The sequence below is a fragment of the Orycteropus afer genome, unplaced genomic scaffold, assembly GCF_000298275.1.
Source record: "Orycteropus afer afer isolate SDZICR_OR568_19922 unplaced genomic scaffold, OryAfe1.0 scaffold00405, whole genome shotgun sequence".
In the NCBI taxonomy this organism is placed as follows: domain Eukaryota; kingdom Metazoa; phylum Chordata; class Mammalia; order Tubulidentata; family Orycteropodidae; genus Orycteropus; species Orycteropus afer.
The window spans coordinates 1,565,326-1,583,847 of record NW_006921992.1 but is presented as its reverse complement, the minus strand read 5'-3'; the positions used below and the strand labels follow the sequence as shown (position 1 = coordinate 1,583,847).

At 52.8% G+C, this 18,522-nt stretch overlaps 1 protein-coding gene across 1 annotated transcript in view; it reads right to left on the bottom strand.

Annotated features, from left to right (window-relative positions):
* Positions 1–2,451: 2,451 nt before the first annotated feature.
* RAB11B (RAB11B, member RAS oncogene family) overlaps positions 2,452–18,522 on the bottom strand; it is a 17,056-nt gene continuing 985 nt past the window's right edge. Inside the window, exons 2-5 of the mRNA XM_007953687.2 lie at positions 9,559–9,754; positions 3,560–3,753; positions 3,170–3,250; positions 2,452–2,597 (exon numbers count right to left, since the gene is read on the bottom strand). Coding sequence (XP_007951878.1) covers positions 2,452–2,597; positions 3,170–3,250; positions 3,560–3,753; positions 9,559–9,754 — 617 coding nt within the window. The remainder of the gene's footprint in view (positions 2,598–3,169; positions 3,251–3,559; positions 3,754–9,558; positions 9,755–18,522) is intronic.

Here is an 18,522-nt window from a genome sequence, read left to right as displayed (position 1 = left end):
TAATCTTTTTTAAAATTGTGATTTGTGTGAAATTTCACAGAGTAAATTGGTTTTCCACTCAACAATTCATATACGTATTTCGTGATAATGACTGCAGTCCCCAGTGTAACAGGCGTCTTCTCACCTCCTCCCTGTGGCTACCATTTCCCTATTTTCCTATCCCTCCCTGCCTTCCGGAACAGCTTTATCCCTGGGCAAATGCTGCCCTTTGGATCTCAAATGGTTGCTCGTTCCAAGTGTTTACTACCTTAGTATTATTGTTCACATTATAGGCCTGTGGTTTGGCTGAAAGAGTTGAGCAACGGGAGCAAATTCCGTTCCAGGCTTGAAGTGTGTCTAAGAGCCATATTCTCAGGGTGGTAATCTTTACAGAAGCAGATTGCAGCATCTCTCTCATGCAAAGCAGCTGGTGGGTTCCAACCACTGACCTTCTGGTTAGCAGCTGAGCACCTAATCACTGTGCCATCAGGGCTCCTTAGTTCACGATATAGACACTAAATAAACACAGAGAGAGGCGTCGTACCTTAATGATCATGCATACAGCTCGGGGTTTGAGACCTGCTTTCGTCTCACTGAGACCTTGGACAAGTCACTTAACCTCCTGTCTCCCATCTATAAAAACGGACTAGTAAATTATGTCCACCTCCTAGGGCTGTTATGTCATTCTGTGGTGACTTGCAAAGAGCCATGACAGTGTAATTTTTCAGTGCTTGGCTGCTAACTGAAAGGTCAGATGTTCAAACCCATTAGCCACTCAAGACAGAGAAAAGACCAGGGAATCTGTTCCTGTAAAGGATACAAGCTAGAAAATCACACGGGGCAGTTCTGCTCTGTCACACTGTGTCGCTCCAAGTCGAAATCCACTCGGCAGCACATACAACATAGTGGCTTGCGTGTTGCTGGAAGCTGTGCCACCTGTATTTCAAATAGCAGGGTCACCCATGGGGGACAGGTTGCAGTGGAGCTTCTAGACTGAGAGACACAAGGAAGAGAGGCCTGGCGCAATTTCTCCAAGACTGTTACCACTGCCACCGAAATGTACATGTAGAAACTGGTAAATCAGTGTATGTTTCTCTGTATGGATTTTCAAAAGCAAAACTTATTTACAAAAGGGAGGAAAATTGGCCTTTTGGTATCATTATTTGAGGTCCTGGATCGTCTTACCTACCACTGGGGTCTGATTTATGTGGATTAAAATTAATCCTTTCATATATAGATAGATATAGATATAGATATATCTATCTATCTATCTATCTATCTATCTATCTATAACAGCCCCCTCAGGCCACGTTCTCCCAGATTTCTCTGTTTCCCTGTCACAGGGGCAGCTCAGAGAGGGACCCTGGGCCCACCCCACTGTCACTCAGCCTGAAGACCCCACTCTACCCCATCCAGCACAAAGACCCCGCATGGCCAGAGTGGGGCTCAACATAGCTATCAGCCACCAGCCACCCAGGATGGGATCTAATCCCGTCGTGTCCTGTGGAGGCAGCCGGGCCTGTGGCCAGAGGTGGGGACACGGGCAGGAGTGAAGGGGCCTTGAGCCAGGAGGGCCACCAGGCAGGGGGAAAGAAGACAAAGGCGCAGGTTACTGTCCAGGAAGTCGGATTATACATTTTAGTCACGGGCACGAGGCATTGGGGGACAGTGCAGGGCCATGGGAGAGTAAGAGGTCGAGAGCTCGGGTTTGGCGTCAATCTTACAAAGTGTATAAAGAATCTATGTTTTTCTACAATAACAAAAACCAAAGGCTACAAGAGCGGTTGTATATACAAAACATGGAGCTATTGCTTCACTTGCAAACAGGTTCCTGACCAGAAGGGAGACAAGACGGGGGAGGGGGCCGAGGCGAGCGTGCTACGTGCAAAAAAAACAGGGGTAGTGGGGAAGGGGGGCTTCTCCCAGCAGAAATCTACAGGCAGGAGCTGGAGGCGCACACAGGAGGCGTTGAGGGCGTGCCAGCCGGTATGTGGGGAGCGCCAAGCGTGTGTACCCAGCCTGGCCCAGCCCTTCCGCTCCCCCCAGCGCCTGGCTCTGCAGGCGTCAGCCTGAAGGGGTCTCTTGGTTGAGGCGAGGGGCTGGCTGGGCCAAGTGTCCAGAGAAGGAGGAAGGCAACCGTTCCTGGGAGTCTGACATGGAAGATGCAAGGAGTGTGCGCGTCCGGGCCATCCTCCTGCCTGTGGCCAGCCCTGTCCGCCCTGCCACCCTCCCCAGCTGACAAGGTGGCCCCTGGGACCCACGAGGTGCAGGAGCAGCAAGTGGGACTTCTAGCTTTCTTCAGACAGCTGGGCCAGGAGGCATCGCTTGACTCTGCTCCTGAGAGCTCGCTGGGAGGGCGGGAGTGAGCTGGTCACAGAAGGACAGAGGGCAAGGGCAGGGAGGACAGTGCGGTGAGGGGCTGGGAGGACGAGGACGAGGACGTGCACGCACGCTCGGGGTGAGGCGTGGGGGTCACAGGTTCTGGCAGCACTGCAGCTTGTTGGGCTTCTGTCCATCGGTGGTGGGTGGCACGCTGATATCCACCACGTTGTTGCCGGGGGACTCGTCGTGGGCCGCACGGTCGGCAATCTGCTTCTGTGACACGATGCGGTAGATCTCTGTGGCGAGGGGTGCATAGGCGCCAGGTGAGGTGAGGGGAGCAGGAAAGGGGAGGTCACAGTGCTCCTACTGTGTGGATGGCCTCCATGCAGGACTCAGTTCTCCACCCTCCAAAGACTCCCATGGCACCCTGTGTGCCCTGGTCACATGAGAGGTGACAAGGACAGGGGATGCTGGGCATCTGTCCTGGTTATCAATGTGTCCGTGCCACCCCAGGCCTCTGTTCGCTTGCATCCTAAGTGCATGCAGACACACCCTCTTCCTCAGAGCAGCTCCCCAAGACTGAACTTCTAGAAGCGTCAGCTGTCAGCCACCTGTCTCCCCAGCTGGCTAGGCCCTGGAGGAGCTGCTGGCAGGTGCCCCCTGTGGTAGCTGGCTGAGGGGTGTCCGTGTCCCCCAAAATGATAGGGGCACGATCTAGCCTGGCATTGTGTCCACGTGACCAGGAGGTGAACGAATAAGGGGTCAGGAGTAGACTTCTGGTGAGTGCAGCCTGTGAAGTTTGTGTCTCCACAGCCACCGGGGTGGGCCCACCTGTGTTTCCCTGTCTCCGCCCAGGCCCTGGGCCCACCTGTGAGGATGTTCTTGAAGGCTTCCTCTACGTTGGTGGAGTCCAAGGCTGAGGTCTCAATGAAGGACAAGTTGTTCTTTTCTGGAACAGAGACAACACTACCTGGGTGAACCAGGATGGGGGTGAGGGCAACTGGGGGCCCTGGATGCCTGGCAAACCTGGCTCAGGAAACAAAGGGCTGGTGCTGAGAGGTCAGGACCGGGTGCCCGCTCTTCAGGGCAGGGAGGCTGGCGCTATGGCCAGGGGAATGAGCCAGGGAGATGCCTGGGCCTGGCCCCAACACCAGCCTTCCACAAGCTTCCCTGATGCCTCAGGACTGTGGGGCCAGAGGGGGTGGGCTCACAAGGACCAGAACACCCTTCCAGCCTCACCCAGGCCCCACCCACTCACCTGCAAAGGCACGGGCCTCATCCGTGGGCACGGCCCGCAGGTGGCGCAGGTCACTCTTGTTGCCCACCAGCATGATGACGATATTGCTGTCCGCATGGTCCCGCAGCTCCTTGAGCCAGCGCTCCACGTTCTCGTATGTCAGGTGCTTGGCGATGTCATACACAAGCAGGGCACCCACCGCACCGCGGTAGTACCTGCAAGGGCAGGGTCCCAGGCATGAGCCTCTGCAGGTCTCTGCCAGGCAGACCCCCAGCAGCTGCCAAACAGGAATTTAGGCAGCCAGGGACTCCTTGGCCCACACACAAGGCCCAGGCGAGGGCAGCCACCATGGAGGCCTGGAGGGACATGTGTGTCCTGAGGTCCTGACTCTGCTCCCCAGATTCAGCTCAGGAATGTGGGACTTGGGGAGGGAGTTTGGGGCCTGGTGTTGAAAGACAGCCCCCTGGGCAGGGGCAGAAAGAGGAGAACACGGTCTCTGGGCAGGGAGAAGCCACTGCTGAGTGGAAGCCCCAAAGCCACTGGGGCCCGGCCACCGCTGGCCACAGGTTCCTCTGCAGGCCCAGGACTCCCCAGGAGGCGAACAGGCACCTCCGCCCTGAGGGATGAAGGAGATGAGAGGTGGCTGGCCAGGCCGAGAGGAGCAGAGGCCACCCAGTGGGAGCACAAGATGGGTGTAAGACATCTGTGAGCTGGAGAACAGAGGGCGACAGTGAGGGCGGTGAGGAGTCTGGGCAGCGGGCAGAACGCAGCAGCCCAGGCAGGCCTGGGGTGACAGTCCCGGTTAGCAGAGAATCCAGCTCAACACACTAGTCACTGGGGAGATGCAAGTAAATACCACAATGAGCTACCACTGCACACTCACAGAGGACAACAGGTGTTGGTGAGGTTGTAGAGAAACTGGGACCCTATCCATGCAGACACAACTTTGTTTGCTGAAAGTGAGGATGACTTGGAGCCCTTACTGATGAAAAAGATTGAAGAATACAGTCTGCAGTATGGATTACATCTCAACATAAAGAAAACGAAAATCCTCACAACTGGACCAATAAGCAGCATCACGATAAATGGAGAAAAGATTGAAGTTGTCAAAGAATTCACATTGCTTGATTCCACAATCGACACCAATGGAAGCAGCAGTCAAGACATGAGACGAGGTATTACACTGGGCAAATCTGCTGCAAAGGACCTGTTTAAAGTGCTGAAGAGCAAGATGTCTCCTTGAAGACTAAGGTGCACCTAACCCAAGCCATGATATTTTCAATTGCCTCATATGCATGTAAGAGCTGGACAACGAACAAAGAAGACCTAAGAAGAGCTGATGCTTTTAAGTTGTGGTATTGGTAAAGAATACCGAAAGTACCATGGATTGCCAAAAGAACTAACAAATCTGTCCTGAAAGAAGTGCAGCTGGAATGTTCACTGGAAGAAAGAATGGCCAGACTTGGTTTCACTTACTTTGGTCATGCTGTTAGAAGGGACCACTCCCCTGGAGAGGGATGTCACGCTTGGTAAAGTGGTGGGTCAATGAAAAAGGGGAAGGCCCGATGGACTGACACAGTGGCTGCAATGATGGCCTCAAGTATAGCAAGGATTCTGAGACTGGCACAGGACTAGGCAGTTTCATTCTGTTGTGCATAGGGTTGCTATGAGTCAGAGCCAACTCGATGACAGCTAATAACAACAACAACAACAACAATCTGTTGCTGGTGGGAATGTCAAATGGTGCAACCCCTTTCAAAAGCAGTTTGACAGTTATTCAAAAATTTCAAACACAAGACTACCATAGGACCCAGCAATTCCACTGCCAGGTATCTGCCCACGAGAACTGAAAGCAGGGACACACACAGACACGTGTCACCACTATTCACAGCAGCCACAAGGCAGGAATGCCGAATGCCCGCTGACAGATGAATAAACAAAATGCAGTATTTAAGTACAATGGACTACTACTCAAGCATAAAGAGAAATGACGTCCTGACACCCACTATAACACAGATGAACCTCAAAAACATTATGCTAAAAAGAAAGATAATGCTGAGTGAAATACATCAACTGCAAAGGACAAATGTTGTAGGATCCCACTTACACGAAATACAGAGACAATAGGCAAGTGTGTAGAAACCAGAGTTTGTTAGTAGCTCCTCAGGGTTGTAGGGAGGGAGAGAGAGGGTGTCATTGTTTAGGTGCACTGAGCTGCTGCTAACAGTGGTGGAAATGTTTGGAAATGATAGTGGTGACTGTTGCACAGTGATGAATGTAATTCATGTCCCTGAACTGTACACACAAAAAATGCCGACAGAAGAATCCTGATCAAAATCCTGAATTTCAGATTCTCTTGGAACCCAGACTTTCCGGAGCCACAAGGCTGGATGAACCTCTAAAATGAGTGCCCTCAGATAACCTTTAAGTTTTACCCAAAAATATACCCTGAAACTCAAACCAAACCAAACTGACTGCTGTGGAGTCAGATCCGACTCACAGTGACCCCTCCTTGGGTTTCCGAGGCAGTATCACTATGGAAATAGATTGCCCGATCTTCCTTCTGAGGAGTGGCTGGTGGGTTTGAACCGCCAGCCTTCTGGGTAGCAGTCAAATGCTGTAGGCACTATGCCACTAGAGTTCCTCATCCCCTGAAGTCTTCTTAAAATCAAACAATAGGTGCCTAAGGCATTTGACTGCTAACCAGAAGGCTGTTGGTTCAAACCCACCAGCCACTCCTCAGAAAGAAGATCGGGCAATCTACTTCTGTAGTGAAACCGCCTCGGAAACTCAAGGAGAGATCACTATGAGTCGGATCCAACTCTACGGCAGTCAGTTTTTTTTTTTTTTTTTTTTGAGTAGAGGGTCTGCCTTGAGCACTGTGCGCTTTTAAGAACCATACGGGATCAAATTGATGACAGCAACTAGAAAGATTATATGGAAACGTAGGGGGTAGCAAGTTCACGTTCACGGGGGTGGAACAACTCAGAAAAGGAGGGTGAGCATGGGGGTACACCTTGAAGAATGCCATCAGAGCACTGAATTGTACACATACAAACGACTGAATTACTATGTTCTGTTGTGTAGGTTCTCCACACATTTTAAAAAAAGAAAGGGTGGGTGTAGTGGTTATGTTTGTGTGTCAACTTGGCTGGGCCTGGTTGAGTGGCTATACAACTGGTGGTAGTTATTCCCCATGATGAGACTGGCAATCAACTCCATGGTGGGATCTACCACAAGGAGCTGAGCAGCAGCCTTTGGGATGTGGTCTGCTTCCTGTATATAAGGAGAAGCCTTGGGAATGGTCTCTAGCCTATGGCACGTTTGGACCCTGCATGTAGCCGTGTCGTTGCTCAGAAGCCTGCTATGCTCTGCTGACCTTAGGACTTACAATGGACTTCAGTCAATAGCCTGCCACGTGGTAAAATCAGGACTGTGCATTTTTACTTGTTAACCTTGGGGCTTCTCAGTGTCAGCAGCCAGCAGCTGCCTGAGCGAAGAAACACATCTAGCTCCAGTGGGCCAGGAGCAGGAGGCAGAGCTGGACCCCAAGGTTGAGGGGCTTTCACTCAGCCCCTAGAGCCTGGCACTTTGGACTTGGACTTAAAGCCTCCAAATTGTAAGAATAAACTCCTGTTTGTTAAGGCCATCCCATTTGTGGAATATTTCCTGTCAGAGCGGCACTAGGGAACCAGAACAGAATTTGGTACTGAGAGTATGGGGTGCTGCTCTGACAGATACCTAAAATGTGGAAACAGGAGTGGAGTGCATCCCTGACACAAGACCCTGGCAGAGAGACCCCAGCATACGGCATGAGAGACGGCAGGAGCACAGCAAGAGACCGGCATCGGCAGGAGAGGAGCTGAGAGAGCAGGCATGAGACAGCGACAGCCTTACCAGCCCACAGAGGAGAAAGCTGGGTGCCATTGGGTAGACGGCTTCCTGACAGAGTGGGTTGCCTTCGGGCATTAATTGGTAGAAGAGACCGGCATGAGATGGAGTAGCAGGTTGGCCAGCCCACGGAGCAAGAAAGCCAAGTGTCCTTTGGGCAGAAAGATTTCTGACAGAGTGGGCTGCCCTTGGGCATTAATTGGCAGAAGCGGAGACCAAGGAAATGGGAAGCAGAGCTGCCTCAGCCTCAAGGGTAGGACCATAGCCTTTGGGGGTGGAACCACCACAACCCCCTAGGTATCAAAGAGCCAGGCCTTCACCAACTTGGTTCTGGAGTGTGGGGCTGCTCGTTCATGTGAGCCAGTGGGATGGAGCCATAGCCGCTGCCCAAGAGTGAGGGGGCGGGGCTGCCATGCCCAAGAGGAGAAGAACGGGCCTCCAGGCCAAGGGGTGAGGTCGCCATTCAGGAATTAGGGGATTGGAGTTACCCAGTGGAGATCTTTACAGATGCCAAGTTGAAAAGGGGTGGAACTGTGGTAGTTATGTTTGTGTGTCAACTTGGCTGTGCCGGGTTGCGTGGCTGGGCAGCTGGTGGTAGTTATTTCCCATGATGAGACGGGCAATCAACTCCATGGTGGGATCTACCACAAGCAGCTGAGTAGCTGCCTTTGGGATATGTCTGCTTCCTGTATTTAAGGAGAAACCTTAAATAGGCATGGTCTCTAGCCTTTGGCACGCTTGGACCCGGCATGTAGCCGTGTCGTTGCTCAGCAGCCTGCCATGCTCTGCCGACCTTGGGACTTACAGTGGACTTAAGTTAATGGCCTGCCGTGTGGATTGGTAACATCAGGACTGTGCCTTTTTACTTGTCAACCTTGGGGCTTCTCAGCCTCAGCAGCCAGCAGCTGAGTGAAGAAATGCCTCTAGCTCCAGTGGGCCGGGAGCAGGAGGTAGAGCTGGACCCCAGGGTTGAGGGGCTTTCATCCAGCCCCTAAAGCTTGGAACTTTGAACTTGGACTTAAAGCCTCCAAATTGTAAGAATAAACCCCGGTTTGTTAAGGCCATCTCATCTGTGGTATATTTTCTGTCAGAGCAGCACTAGGTAACCAGAACAGTGGGGATGTTGAGTCAGCAAACGTTTGCTACATATATATTCACCACAATTAAAGGAAAAGAAATAGGAATATGGCTGGCCTATGTCCACCAACCCTTGGGATTCCCAGAGTTCAGGAGTATCTTTGTTATTCACAGTGGGTTCCCCCATGGTTTATGCTGGCGAATGACTCAGGATGGGGCTGGCCAAGCCAGAAGGATGCAGCTTGTGATTAGAGGATGGGAACTTTGAGCCACGTGATGTCAGCCCAGATCCAGGAAGGGGATGGGCTGAAGACTGAACCTAATCATGTGGCTAGTTATTCAACCACTCACATCTACGCAATGAAGCCCAAGTTAAAAACTCCGGGCACCAAAGCTCAGGTGAGCTTCCCCGGTTGCCAATATTCTGTGTGTTGTCACATATCAATGTGCCAAGAGGGTGATATGTCCTGACTCCATGGGAGGGGACGGGAAAACACCATGTTTGGGACGCTCCCAGACCTCACCTCCTGCGTCTCTCCCTGTGGCAAGTTCTGATGTACAGAGTTCTGTGCGATAACACTTATTAGTAAGTCGAGTGCTTTCCTGAGTTCTGGGAGCTCTAGCGAATCATCCAACCTGAGGGAGTAGTGGGACACCCCCCACAAATTTGAAGCCAACTAATCAAAGGTGAAGGTGCTCAGGGGACCCTGAGCCCATGCTGGTGTCTGAAGACAGGGTGTCTTGTGGAGGGCTGTGCCCTTAACCTGGGAATTTGGCCCACCTCCAGGTAGTTGGTGTCACAACTCACTGTATGCCTCATCCTGGGGTTTTCACAGGAGCTATGAAAGGAACGCTCACCCACAGTCACAATATGGCTGAGGGTTCTTAGTTCCCGAGGATCTTTGTGACCCTGTGCCACAGAAAGGCATCCAGGGCATCCCTCCAGCCAATTAGCTGGCTCCTCTATCCCTGCTGTCCCCACCTCCTGCCCATCTCCTACCTCACTCGCACATGCTCTGCCCCCAGGATCTCTGGTGCCTGCCTATACTCACGCGGAGGTGATGGCGCGGTAGCGTTCCTGGCCTGCCGTGTCCCAGATCTGCGCCTTGATGGTCTTGCCGTCCACCTGGATGCTGCGGGTGGCAAACTCCACGCCGATAGTGCTCTTGCTCTCCAGGTTGAACTCGTTACGGGTGAAACGTGACAGTAGGTTGCTCTTTCCCACACCTGAGTCCCCAATGAGCACCACTGTGCGAGAGGGTGGGGGGAGACACATATGTGAGTTGGAGTGGGATGCCCACGCCATTTCCCTGCTCCACCTTTCATGCCCACGCATGGCTGCCTGGGCACTGAGCCAAGCCATCACTTCAACATAGTGGAGGGGCCGGAGCTTTCCTAGAGCCCCTTGCCCACAGGAACCAGGTTTCCTGTTTCAGAAGCAAATGGAGGCTCAGGTCTTCCAGAAACACAGCATCTGCCATAGCAGAACACCCCTGTCTGTTCCTGACCCTTCGTGGATCTCCCCCTGCAGTCTGGTGACCCAGGCATCTTGGCAGAGTACCAGAGAGCTCTGGAGCTACACAGCCTCGGAGAAGTTCCTTAACCTCTCTGGGCCACAAGTGTGGGAATGGAAACATTAAGAGGACCCATCAAAGGGAGGAGGAAATGGCAGTATGAGTACAGAGCTCAGAACCAACTCCAGCAGGCAGGAAGTAATTCAGTGTTTTGGTGTTAGAGATTGAATTGTGTCCCCCTGAAATCTGCACTGAAATTCTGACCCTGGTACCTGTCAGTGGGATCCTGTTTGGAAGTCAGGTCTTCTTTTGTTATGTTCATAAGGTCATACAGTGTAGGGTGGGTCCTAAACCCAATCACTTTTGTGTTATAAAGAGAGTAGAACAGACACAGAGACATGCAGAGGGGAGAGAGACACTTGTCTACAAGTCAAAGGAACATGAAGGAACCAAGGGACACTGAAGATTACCAATAGACATAGAAACTAGGACAGAGGCTCAGAGAAGGAATCAACACTTCCAAGACCCTGACTGGACTTTTATATCCAGATCTATGAGACAATAAATGTCTGTTTTTTAGTCATTCATTTGTGCTGTTCCTGTTACAGTAACTCTAGGAAATTAAGACAGATGGGAAGGGTCAACGTTCCACCAGATTCTTTCCTATATGGGTCTGTCTCTGGAGTTTTACATGGCAGGAAATGAGAAGTCTCCCCCACCCCCTCAGCTTCCTCACAGACCAAGCCCATGGGGAAAACCACACTCAGGAAGAACTAAATGGTACCCAGCTACCACTACTGAATGTTTTAATCAAAGATGCTATAGACAAAAGGGGGGAAATGTGGAACCGATTTACAAATTCTCAAGGAATCCAGACTTTCTGGAGCAATTGAGGCTGGATAAAACCTGGCAACTACTGCCCTGAGATCATCTTTAAACCTTAACCCAAAAATATTCCCTGAAGTCTTCTTTAAACCAAGTAACAGTTTAGTTTTAATAGTAAAAAATGCCTGCTATGAGCATTATGCTCTTTTACAGAACTATCTGTATGGGATTAAACTGATAATAGCAACTTGACGTATTAGAAAAGAAGCTGAGAGGGAAGTCAGTTATCTCAATAGAGAAGAAACAAATCGGAAAGGATAACAAGAATGCTGTACAATTTGAAGAATGCAACCAATGTCACTGGTTGTGGACGTGTTGTTGTCAGGTGCCGTGCAATTTCAATTCATGGCGACCCTGTGTACAACAGAAAGAAACTACCCAGTCCTGCACCATCCTCATAACCGCTGCCATGCTTAATCCCACTGTGGCAGCCACTGTGTCCATCTGTCTCATTAAAGGGACTCCCCTTTTTTGCTGACCCTCTACTTTAGCAAGCAGGATGTCCTTCCCCAGGGACTGGTCATTTCTGGCTGTACTTCCTCCAAGACAGATTTGTTAATTTTTCTAGCAGTCCATGGTACTTCAGCATTCTTTGCCAACACCACAACTCAACAGCATCAACTCTTCTTTGGTCTTCCTTACTCACTGCCCAGCTTTCACATGCATATGAGGCGACTGAAAATACCATGGCTTGGGTTAGGTGCACCTTAGTCTTCAAAGTGCCATCTTTGCTCTTAAACACTTTAAAGAAATCTCTTGCAGCAGATTTGTCTAATGCAATACATCAACTGATCTCTTGAATGCTGCTTCCACGGGCATTGTGGTAGTTAAGGCTGTAAGTCAATTTGGCTGGGCCCCGAGTTTGAACGGCATGGCAGCTGCACGTAGTTATTCACCATGATGTGACTGGATGTGGTGGAATCAACTCCATGGTGGAACCTGCTGTGAGACCTTAATCATGGCCTGCTTCCGTACGTACAGAGAAATCTGGGGACAGGTCTCCAGCTTTTTGGCACATTTGGCTCTTGCATTTGGCTGAGTCTTCATCTCCAGTTCCTGGACTTGAACCAGTGGCCTGCCATGTTGCCTGCCAATCTTGGGATTGTGCCATTTTACCTGCCAATCTTGAGTTTGTCAGCCTCAGCAGCCAGTAGTTGTGTGAGTCAGAAGAAGCCTCTAGCTCCAGTGGGCCTGGAGTAAGACGTAGAGCTGAAGCCCAAGGTCAAGGGGCCTTCACCCAGCCCCTAGAGCTAGCACTCTGAATTTGGACTTCTAGCCTCCTAAACTGTTCAGAGAATAAATGTCTGTTTGTTATAGCCATCTACAGGTAGTATTTGTTATAGCAGCACTAGAGAACTAAGATTGACATTGATTATGGATCCAAGTAAAATGAAATCCTTGACAACTTCAATCTTTTCTCCATTTATCATGATGTTGCTTCTTGGTCCAGTTGTGAGGACTTTTGTTTTCTTTATGTTCAGATGTAACCCATAATGAAGGCTGTAGTCTTTGAACTTCATTGTGCACATACAAGTTGTTAATTTGGGGTATGTTTTGCTCTGTATATTTTCAACAACGATGAAAAAAAGAAAAAAAAAGCTCTAGCACAGGCTGCTCCCTAGGAGCAAAAATGTGGCCTCTGGACACAGCAGGAAGGGGCAGAGCCAGCCACCCCTCCCACTGCCTATCCCCAGGTTCTGGCTGACCTGCAGTGTGAGTCTAGCCAGATATCCTAGTGCAGAGGCAGGTGTGCGTGGTGGTATACGTCCACACACGATTCACATGTGTGAATCACACGATTCACACGTGTGCATCTGCTCCCCCTCCCTGCCTGAGAGCAGGGAGCCAGGGCAACAAGGCTGGGAGGAAGATAAGAGATTATGGGCAGAATCCTCCTGGGGCCCAGCACCAGACGCCAGGCACACGGTGGGCAGCAGCAGAGAGGGAGGCTCCCAGATGAGGGGCAGGAACTAGACCCTCAGCCTCCAGGCCACTTGGGCCTCTGGGGAAGGCACACTGCAGGGCCTGGGGTTCTGAGAACATTTTGAAAAGCCATGTGGCAAAATGCTAAGAGAAGGCCGACAGCTTCCCAGTTACATAAGCAGCTCAGGGCATTCGTGGCTTATCCATAGCAGACAGTGACCAGCTGATTTTTCAGAAGCCGATCACCATGCCTTTCTTCCAAAGCACCTCTGGATGGACTTAAACCGCCAATCTTCTGGTTAGGAGGGGAGCATCACAACTGTTTTCACCATCACAGCCTATTCTCCTTCCAGCCACCAGAGGGCACCTATGAGCAGCTAAGCCAGGGCTGCCCTCTGCCCACAGCCCTCCATGGCTCCCACCTCCCTCAGGTAAAAACCAAGTCCTCTGGGTGCCACCCATAAAGCCTTGCATGACTGGTCCATCCCCTCTGCTCTTTCCTCCTCTCTCCCCCTCGTTCACTCTGCTCTAGCCACACGGGACTCTTGGTTCAGGCTGGCAGAACCCAGATTCAATCACGGTTCTGAGCTTCAGCTCTTTCCCTCCTAACTCACCGCCTGGGGCTCACATAGCTCAGGGGTCTTGGTCCAAATCCCTGGTGGGGCCCTGAGACCCCAACCCTCCAACAGCACGGCTCCCACTGCTGGCAGAGTCCTGTCCCCTCGGGGCGGGAACAAACTTCTGCTCGTCCATCTGACCCTGGTTCAGGCCTCTCTCCCTCAGACACCGTCTGGCCCGTCCCAGGCGTCCCCTCCTCCCACCGCAGGTGCCCAACACAAGTTGGCCCTGTTGACTTGAAAGAAACAGAGAAAGGTGGGAAGCAGTGGGTCTGCCTGGGCCTCAGCCCAGTGCTAAGGACTCCCATCTGTACTGGTGGGCCACAATCACTCTGGGATCACCTGGGCCAGGCCGTGCTGTGGCCATGCCACTGTCCCCACCGCAACCCTTCACCTCTTTCCCACGGCACCCCGGGAACCTGGCCAAAGCAGGGAGGTTTGCTCCCGTTTCTCACGTCCTCAGGAAGGCAGGGAATTGAGGGGCCCCTTGGGCTCTGCCCTGTAGCCCGTGGACAGCCCAGCCTCCTGCCCAGTCCTGCCCCAGCTGCACAGTCTTGGAGCCGCCTCACTGCCATCAAGTCGATTCAACTCACAGCAACCCCTCCTTGGGTTTCCGAGGTGGTATCACTACAGAAGTAGATCGCCCAACCTTCCTTTCCAGGAGTGGCTGGTGGGTTTGAACCGCCAGCCTTCTGGTTAGCAGTCAGCCTACCCGGGCCTAACTGTCTGGAGGCTTCAGCTTCCCAGGTTCACCCTGGGAACAATGTTTGTGTCATGACCCCCCAGTGCACAGTTGGGGACACTCAGCCCAGAGGGACCAAATCCCTGTCCCAGGGTCACCCAGAGAGAAGAGCAGAGGCTGAAGCAGGACAAGACCAACAGGCAATGGTAGGAACAGGGACTGGTGGGAAGCCCTGGCCGCCTGCACCCTGGCACATGCCGCCTGTGGCTAAAAAGGGTGGCTGGCAGGGTCACAAGCAGGTCACCAGTAATAAACTCAGCATTGTTGATGGCACAAACAACGTGCTGTGCTGTCCTGGGGAATAAAAGGGCCTTGAGAACACAATTCCTGGAGTTTCTACAGAAGTTGATGGCACCACCAGCTGGGAACTAAGCCCTTGGGACATACCGTTTGGCTGTCAGAGTGGGCAAGCCCTGCTGGCAAAAATAAGGAACTGCTGCCTTGGGAGCCCTGGGGCTCTGGTCTGGCCCCGGGGATGCAGAACCCACACTGAAGGGGGGACAGGGGGATGGCCATGTGGGCAGGCTGGGCCCAGGCCCTCCTCCAAGAAGCTGGGCCCGCCCACCGCAGGCCCCCAGACTGGCACTCAGGGTATTCTGTCCACAGCGATTCCCTGGGAGTTAGAGCACACAGGAGAGGTGCCCAAAGGCCAGGGCCAGGCAGGGCCCCATTCACAATGCGGGAAGATGCTGTGCTTGGGTACCAGCCCAGCCTGGTGGGGCCAGTCCAGGCTGGAGGGCCCAAGGGGGCTCAGATGCACTGTGCAGAGAACGGGAGCCCACCAGCCTGGTCCCCTGGGAATTGGCTACCATTCCAGCCTCGTGTCCTTTCCACTCCAAAAACAGCCAGGTGCCCCCGATTTGAGCATTCCATGTATGTCAGAGCAGAACTGGGCTCTACAGGGTTTCCAGGGGCTAATCTCTCAGATCACCAGACTTTCCTTCCGAGGCACCCATGGGGTGGACTCAAGCCACCAGCTTTTCAGTTAGTAGCTGACTATGTTAACCATTTGCACCCCAGGGACTCCCCTTTCCCAAAAGGAGCCCTAAATGGGGAAGAGGTGGACACAACTGAGGATAGGGCCTTGGGTAAGCATCGCCAGCTTCTCACATGGCCCACGTCCTCCCAGGCCAGGTGAACCAGTGACTGCTCCCTCACTGCCCAGAGGCACCGATTCAGGGCCAGTGGAAGGGGTGCTCTGGGAAGGTCCTGGTTGCCCCTGGAGACAAAGCTGCTCCTACCGTGAACCCCACAGCCCAGGCTATCAGAGGAAAGGTCAGGGGCGTCCCCAGGGATCGATCCGCAGGCTGGGAAACTGGCCAGAGCTGACAGGCTAAAACTTAAGAGGATAAATGTGAAGATCTATAATTAGGTACAAACAAACAACCTCCCTCCTGAGGGAGGGAACACCAGAGAGGAAAACAACAGCACATGGGGGACACTGCCTTCCCCCCGCCTGCTGAGGCAAGGGGCACGAAGACTATGTGATGTGGCCACCAAAACAAAACAAAAAAACAGGCAGCGAACAGGACTGCTGGGGCTGCCAGTGTCCCAAGCCAAGGGTTGTGGCCCCTCCATGCCAGGGGACGTGGACTGGATGAGCGGGGCGGAGCATGGGGCTTGCCTGGCACAGGTGGGCCAGGAGGACCTCTATCCCCCTCCATCCTGAAGGCTCCCTGAAGGCAGTGGTGGAGCTGGAAGGAGGCCAGAGGCTCAGTGGGAGCAGGTCCTGTGGCGCGCCACCCTCCTGACCCTAAGGCTTGGGTGGTAGGTCTTGGCCACCTCCCCAGTGCCTGCCATTGCCCCATGCGGGGTTTCATTCCTGCCTACCCACCATGTGGATGACAAGTGCCACTGGTGGCTTCTCTTCTCCCATCTCACTTTGTTGATTTGGGTCATATGCTGTAGTTATCTGTCATCGAGTTGGTTCCAACTCATGGTGACCCCATGTGGGATGCCGGGTGATACAAACGGTTAAGCTAGCTGAAAGGTTGGCAGTTCAATCCACTCAGAGGTGCCTTGAAAAAAAGGCCTGGAAATCTGCTTCCACAAGGTCACAGCCTTGAAAATTCTACAAAGCAGTTCACACTGGCTACATGAGACCACTGTGAGTTGGAATCGACTCAACTACAACTAACAAGAGGCTACTAACTGGAAGGGGGGCGGTTCACCCAGAGGTGCCTCGGACAACAGGCCTGGCGGTCTGCTTCTAAAAAGTCACAGCCCTGAAAACCCCGTGGACACTTCCACTCTGCACACACAGGGTAGCTGTGAGCCAGTCACAGAGTTTCCTTTTCCAAAAAATTTACCTGAGTTACAAACTGAGGGGATATAAAGAAACATACTCAGTGACAATAAAGAAGGGCCCTGGGACCCGGGCACATAGTAAGGTGGTGACGGCGACACCCTGGGCAGCCACAGTCTGGGAAACACTGACCTTGTGGGCTGCACCAACCCAGCTTGAGAAGGTCAGCGGGGCACCTGCTCATGAAAGGAGGCCAGTGGGCGAGGGCAGTGGAGCAGGTGGGAGGCACCCCCCACGCACACCTCTGTGCCAGATGCCCCAGAAGCCAGGCTGGTGTTTCCAGGAAGCGAACTCTGGGGACTTGTCCCGGGAACTGCATGGCCTCCACTCAGCCCCTGACCCCAGTAACTGTACTTCTGGGAACACACTTCAAGGAAAACACCCAAAGGGCAAAAAGATGACAACTTTAGCAGACGCTCAGCACTGGGCTATTTATAACAGCAAAAGGTCGAGAATATTCGGAGTGGCGGACACACCATGAGCCACCACGGGAACCTGGAGGGCGAGTGCCCAGTAGGTTGCCTCTGGGTGGGCTGAGTGTGGATGGGACCAGTGTGGCAGGCTGGTCATCCCCAAAGAGCCCTTCCAAGGTGCTCCTTCCAAAAAAAACCAAACCAGACTCACTGCCATCGAGTCGATCCGACTCATAGCGACCCCTTCTTGGGTTTCCAAGGCAGTATCACTACAGAAATAGATTGCCCAACCTTCCTTCCGAGGAGTGGCTGGGGGGTTTGAACCACCAGCCTTCTGGTTAGCAGTCAAGTGCCTTAGGCACTATGTCACCAGAGCTCCCGAGGTACCCTTTAGCTTTAGGGTAAGACCGCAGCATTGAGGCCTCACTGACCAGGAAGCCATGCCTGCCAGCAATGCAACAGCCTACTTGCAGGTCCCCGAGCCCACGGGGCTGTGACGCTGCTGGGTTTTTGCACAGGCACTCTCTCTGCTGGAAGCCTTTCGCTGCATGGATACTCCAGATAGGGAGAGCTGCACTGCACTCTTACCTCTCCCAGTACCAGCCCCAAGACACTGGATGATACTAGACACAACAGGCCACAAGGCCTGCTCCAGACACAGACCCCGACTAGCACAAGGTGCCTCAAGCTGGAGTGAGAGGCACAGCCCCACAAAGCAGGCAGCCAGCTCCCCAGGCAGGCCACTGTCAGCCAGGGAGCCCAGCACAGGCTGTGGAGGACCAAAGCCAAAAGCGCAACAAACAAACAGTACCCCTGGAGTCAGCTCTGACTCATGGCGACCCCACGTATCAGAGCAGAACTGGGCTCTGCAGGATCTTCAAGGCTGTGACCTTCTGGAAGCTCATCTTCCAAGGTACCTCTGAGTGGGTTCAAACCACCAACTTTTAGGTTAGAAGTCAAGCACTTAACCATTTGTGCCACTCAGGGACTCATACAAATCCAGTGACCCCTAAACTGGCCCCGGGGAGAAACCAGGGGGTCCAGTGATGTGGAGGGAGTCACCCCAGCTCCACTGGCAGGGTCAACAAGCCCCCCAGCTAGTTGTGGCCAGCAATGCTGGCTGACCTGCCTAGGCCATACTGGGTGCTCCTAGAGCCCTGACGCTTGGACAGGGAAGGTCCCAGAAGGTTGGCCAATATCCCTGCCATCAGCCTGCATGTGCTAGGAGGTGATCTAACTGCCCCTAGTCCTAGTTCTAAGGGAGTTCTGGTAGCGTAGTGCCTAAGGCACTTGACTGTTAACCAGAAGGCTGGCAGTTCAAACCCACCGGCCACTCCTCGGAAGGAAGGTTGGGCAACCTACTTCCATAGTGATACCACCTCAGAAAACCAAGGAGGGGTCACTATGAGTCGGGTCCGACTCAACAGCACATAACAACAGTTCTAGCTCTGGCCCCGAGACTCTCCAAACACACTCCATCAGTCTGGGCTCAAATCTGCTTCCAATGCATACTAGCTGTCCTTCCTTCTCTGGGTGGCAGAGTCCCGGTCTGTGAAAAGAGAGACTGAATGGTAAGGACCGCAGTGGGTTGTAGGGAGGATGTAAATAGGTTTATGT